General features: G+C 47.3%; 1 protein-coding gene across 3 annotated transcripts in view; it reads right to left on the bottom strand.

Moving 5' to 3' along the window:
* Positions 1-3,345, bottom strand: part of Zfyve1 (zinc finger FYVE-type containing 1) — a 69,035-nt gene extending 65,690 nt beyond the window's left edge. For 2 of the 3 annotated variants that reach the window (XR_001872842.2, XM_029554436.1), the window contains exons 1-2: positions 3,110-3,345; positions 294-1,189 (exon numbers count right to left, since the gene is read on the bottom strand). Coding sequence is in view for 1 of the 3 variants with exons in the window: in XM_029554436.1 (XP_029410296.1) it covers positions 294-776 (483 nt within the window). In the remaining 2 variants the exon portion in view is untranslated. Of the gene's footprint in view, positions 1-293; positions 1,190-3,086 lie in introns of all 3 variants that reach the window. The other variant, XR_003846541.1, reaches the window with a different exon arrangement.
* Between the last annotated feature and the right edge of the window lie 1,008 nt (positions 3,346-4,353).

Here is a 4,353-nt window from a genome sequence, read left to right as displayed (position 1 = left end):
AAAAAAAAAAACTAAGCCAGGCATGGTAGCTCACACCTATAATCCCAGCACTTGGGAAGCTGAGGCAGGAGGACTGCTGAGAGTTCCAGGCCAACTGAGCTACACAATGAAATTCTATCTCAAAATAAAAACAAATCAAAAAATAACAATCCCTAAAAAAATAAATTTGATTCCAAGCAACTTAAGCCTTGGTTTTTAATGATTAGAATTTACATTCCTCCTGAAATGTGGAGAGGACCTTCCAACAGCAGATCCCTGTGCTAACAGGAGGCCCACCAGGGACTACTGCTTACCTGAATCTCTTCATTCTCATCTACCAGGAGAAAACTCACAACCTTCTCAGTCATCTTCTTTTTCTTGGTCTCCTCATCCATCTCCTCCCCCTCCAGGGACTCGTGGACCCTACTGACATGGTACACAGTAATGGGGTGTCTCCTCTTGTTACCCCCAGAATGAGTCCTCTTCTGGCACTCCAGGCACAAATTGATTTTGCAGGCCTGGCACCTCACAGCTGCCCTCTGTCTAACACCTGGAGAATGCCCATTGGGGCCCTTGCAGGGGTCACAGTAGGGGATGTGACCAGCTTTGAGTCTTATCCGCTCATGGTTTCGCAGGCGCTCCTGCCGATGGAGTTCCTCCTCACAGCGAAGACACTGCAAACTACAGCACTCATCACACTCGAAGACAGCTTCATCAGTCCCACTGCAGGCGTAACTCTCTTGGCACATCAGCCCCGGATTCAGGCCCTTCTCTGCTGGAGAAGTCTGGGCACTCATTACTTAGATTCCTCAGGAAACCACCCACCCTGTAACAGTCACTGTGCTTTCCCAGGATGGAAGACAAGGCTTTGAGTCTGAAGACTGCTGCAGCTTCCACAGGGTTCTGAACACTTTAAAAAAAGAAAGCCTGTCTGATTATAATTTTATAAACACTTCAAATGTTCAAAATTTTAATTCTCTACCTCCAAGATTCTTATATCAGCAGCAATGTTGATCTGGTGTGATGGTTTCATCCTCAGTAAAGTTCGGGGAAAGATGTGAACAAAATGAACTTGACAGGTCTTTGATGCTTATGAGACGTCGGGTGCTTTCACAAAGATGGGCTTATCAGCTCAATGTTTTGGTAATGAAATAAAGTGGTCAAGATCTGTTCAGTATACTTGAACCTCAAGTCAGTATTCAAGAGATACCTAAAAGAGAGGAAGGAAAAGAATTCTACTCATTCAGGGGGAAAAAATGAGAAGTGTACCTTAAAAAGAACAAACAAAAACACAGTGATTAAACACTAGGCCAAAACTATTGAGAGAACTTGCTTGCTTGCTTGCTTGCTTGCTTGCTTGCTTGTAAAACTTACCATGGTTTATTCTAGTACTAGAATTTTCATCTCAAAATCATGGCTCAGGATCCTTCTGAAACAAATCCCCATGCCAGGTGTGGTAGTACATACCTATGCAATCACAGCACTCTGAAGTCAGAGTCAAGTATATTTCTGTGAGTTCCTAGCCAGCCTGGTCTACATAGTGAGTTCCAGGCCAGCCAGGGTTACACAGGGAGACCCTGTCTCAAAATAATAAAACAAAACAAATCAAAATCCTTATAGGCCCAAAGCCTTTAAAAGACTTCACTGTTTTGTAGGGCGTGGTGGCGCACGCCTTTAATCCCAGCACTTGGGAAGCAGAGGCAGGCGGATCTCTGTAAATTCAAGGCCAGCCTGGTCTACATAGTGAGTTCCAGGACAGCTGGGGCTAAGGACAGCTGGGGCTACAGGGAGACCCTGCCTCAAAAAAAAGAGAAGAAAAAGACTTCACTGCTTTGTTGCTCTGTTCCTAAGAATAAAATACTCTGCTCATTTTGTTATTAAACTCTGCTTCAAAATTACTAAACAGTCCTTAGGAGGTTAGCCCTCTGCAGGACTGCCTGCACCTTACATCTGAGAACTGAAAAGGCAGTCCACAGAAAGCTCAGAAAAAATAACAAACTTTAGGGGGCTGGAGAGACGGCTCAGCAGTTAAGAACACTGGCTGTTCTTGCAGAAGGCCGGGGTTCGAATCCTAACACCCACATGGCAGCTAACGACTGTCCATAACTCCAGTTCCAGGGATCCAACAACCTCTTCTGTCCTCCTTGGGCATTGCACAACACAGGTGCATGTATGCAGGCAATACACGCATACACGTAAAATAAAATATTTTTTAAAAATCTTTAGATCCCCTCAAAGACCTGTACACAGACTCAATTACCCTTATAAGTGAACTGTCTCAGCTCTAGGCAGATTTAAAAGCCTAGTAAGGACTCTAAACTTGGAAACAAGAGTCACAATTTCACGTTCAAAAAAACAATAAAATAATTTCTGTATTTTCTTTTGTCTCTTCTTTCTCTAGGGGAGGGTAAGGGGGCAGCAACAGGAGGCAGAATTCCTGAACTATGGTCCAAGCAAATTCAGGTCCACAGGGAACCAAAACAAGGATTTTTCTTTGTCATCAAAAACTAACTTAAAAATAACTTTTAAAAAAAAAGAGGAGGTGGGAAGACAACTGGGACAGGAAAGGAGTTTTGGTCATTTCTATAATCACATTCCTAATACCCCCTTGCCCCAACAAAGTGTAAAGTCCTCTTTTCAGATATCCACCCCTCCCTACAGTAATCTATCAATCTGATCTTCAGATAAACAAGGACAGTGAAAGCAGTAACCAGGGGACCTTATTTACACCCTTACCTCAGACAAGCCCAGCCAGCTCCCAAAACGGAAAAATCAAAACTTGTCACTACTGAGAAAAACATAAATCAACCCTCAGAAGAACACCTCACCCCTACCAGGTAAGCAAAAAATCTGGCCGCTCGGGCCCCCACCTCGACGCCTCTCTCGACCCTACCTTCCTCCTGGACACCACCGCCACCCGAGGAGTGGGTGGCAGCGCAGCCGAAGAACAAAGAAGGCCCCCCAAAATCCCCCGACGCTGGCACATCCCGGAGCCGAGTCCATTGTTTATTCCACCCCACCCCCACCCAGCCGCACCCGTCCCCCCTTCCTCCGCCGCCCCGGGACCAGCACTCGCCCCATGCTGGGCCGTGCCCTACCCGCCCTACCAGCAGCTGCCGGGAGATCCCACCTCGGAGAAGCTCGCTGCGGCCGCGGCGCGGCTAGGCGGTGTGCGGGCCGCGGGGCACCGGCGGGACGGGGGCTGCGCTAGGGCCCCGGCGGATCCATCCTCATCTCCATCTCTGCCCCCTCCTCCTCCACTGCCTCCCGGGCTTCCTCCTCTCCTGTTGTCAGTTGGGATCAGCTGATCGGAGTGAACTTCTCCCAGCTCCAAGGAACAGGAAGGCATGAGCAGTGCAGCCCCAGAGAGGGAGGAGCGGCCTGGGGCGGAGCGCAGAGCGGCGGGGCGGGATGAGAGTGCACAGCCTCCTGGGAGTTGTAGTTCTGCTGGTGCGTACATCTGCCCCCTATTCCGAAAGTACGGACTCCAGATGACTACGACTCCCAGATGCCAGGGTCGATCTTGCGAGCAGGAGGGGGAGCCCGACCAGCGAGTATTTCGGGATTTGGAGTCCGTGCAATGACTGGCTTTGCAGGTTGCAGTGCGTTGTTTAGGGCAGTGACCTGGGAAGAAACAGTGTAAATTAGACAGATGATGTAATAATGTTCAATATAAGTGGGAAGTGGCGAAGCAAACAATGTAGTTTCGAGTAATCTTTATTGCACACATTTCCTTTAGAAATGTGTGAAATGTCTGTTTGCCCAATTCCACCGGGCACAAAGTAGGAATAAACCAGTAAGCATTGATTAAGAGGATATAAATACGCTTGAGGAAGTTTTGTTTTTCCCTCAAAGGAACCCTCCAAAGCCACCATTAATTTTTTCTATCTATTCTTTTTCTGACCTTTCCCTATATAGGCTTCAGAACTCATTTTTATTGAACTGTGTTTTGTCTGTGGTTGGTTGGGTGGGTGGTTTTTAGAGACAGGGTCTCACTATGTATCCCTAGCTGGCCTGGAGCTCGCTGTGTAAACTAAGCTGTCCTTGAACTCACAGAGATCCGCTTGCCTCTGTTTTCTGAGTACTGGGATTAAAGGCATGTGCCACCACACAGAATTGTTAATTTTTAAATTGTATAAGTTAGGGCCTGGAGAGATGGCTCAGAGCACTGACTGCTCTTGCAGAGGACCAGGGTTGGATTCCCATCACACACATGGTTGCTACAAACCGTCTTCAACTCCAGTTCCAGGGGAATCCGAAGCCCTCTTCTGACCTCCGTGGCATTGTGCGATGCGGGTGCACTCACATACATGCAGGCAATACACTCATACACATAAACTAAAAATAATAAATATTAAATTGTGTAAGTTAGCT

This window comes from Nannospalax galili, unplaced genomic scaffold (assembly GCF_000622305.1).
Source record: "Nannospalax galili isolate Female #2095 unplaced genomic scaffold, S.galili_v1.0 scaffold24, whole genome shotgun sequence".
NCBI classification, from domain to species: domain Eukaryota; kingdom Metazoa; phylum Chordata; class Mammalia; order Rodentia; family Spalacidae; genus Nannospalax; species Nannospalax galili.
Note: the sequence above shows the minus strand (reverse complement) of the source record. Positions and strands in the feature narration are given on the sequence as shown.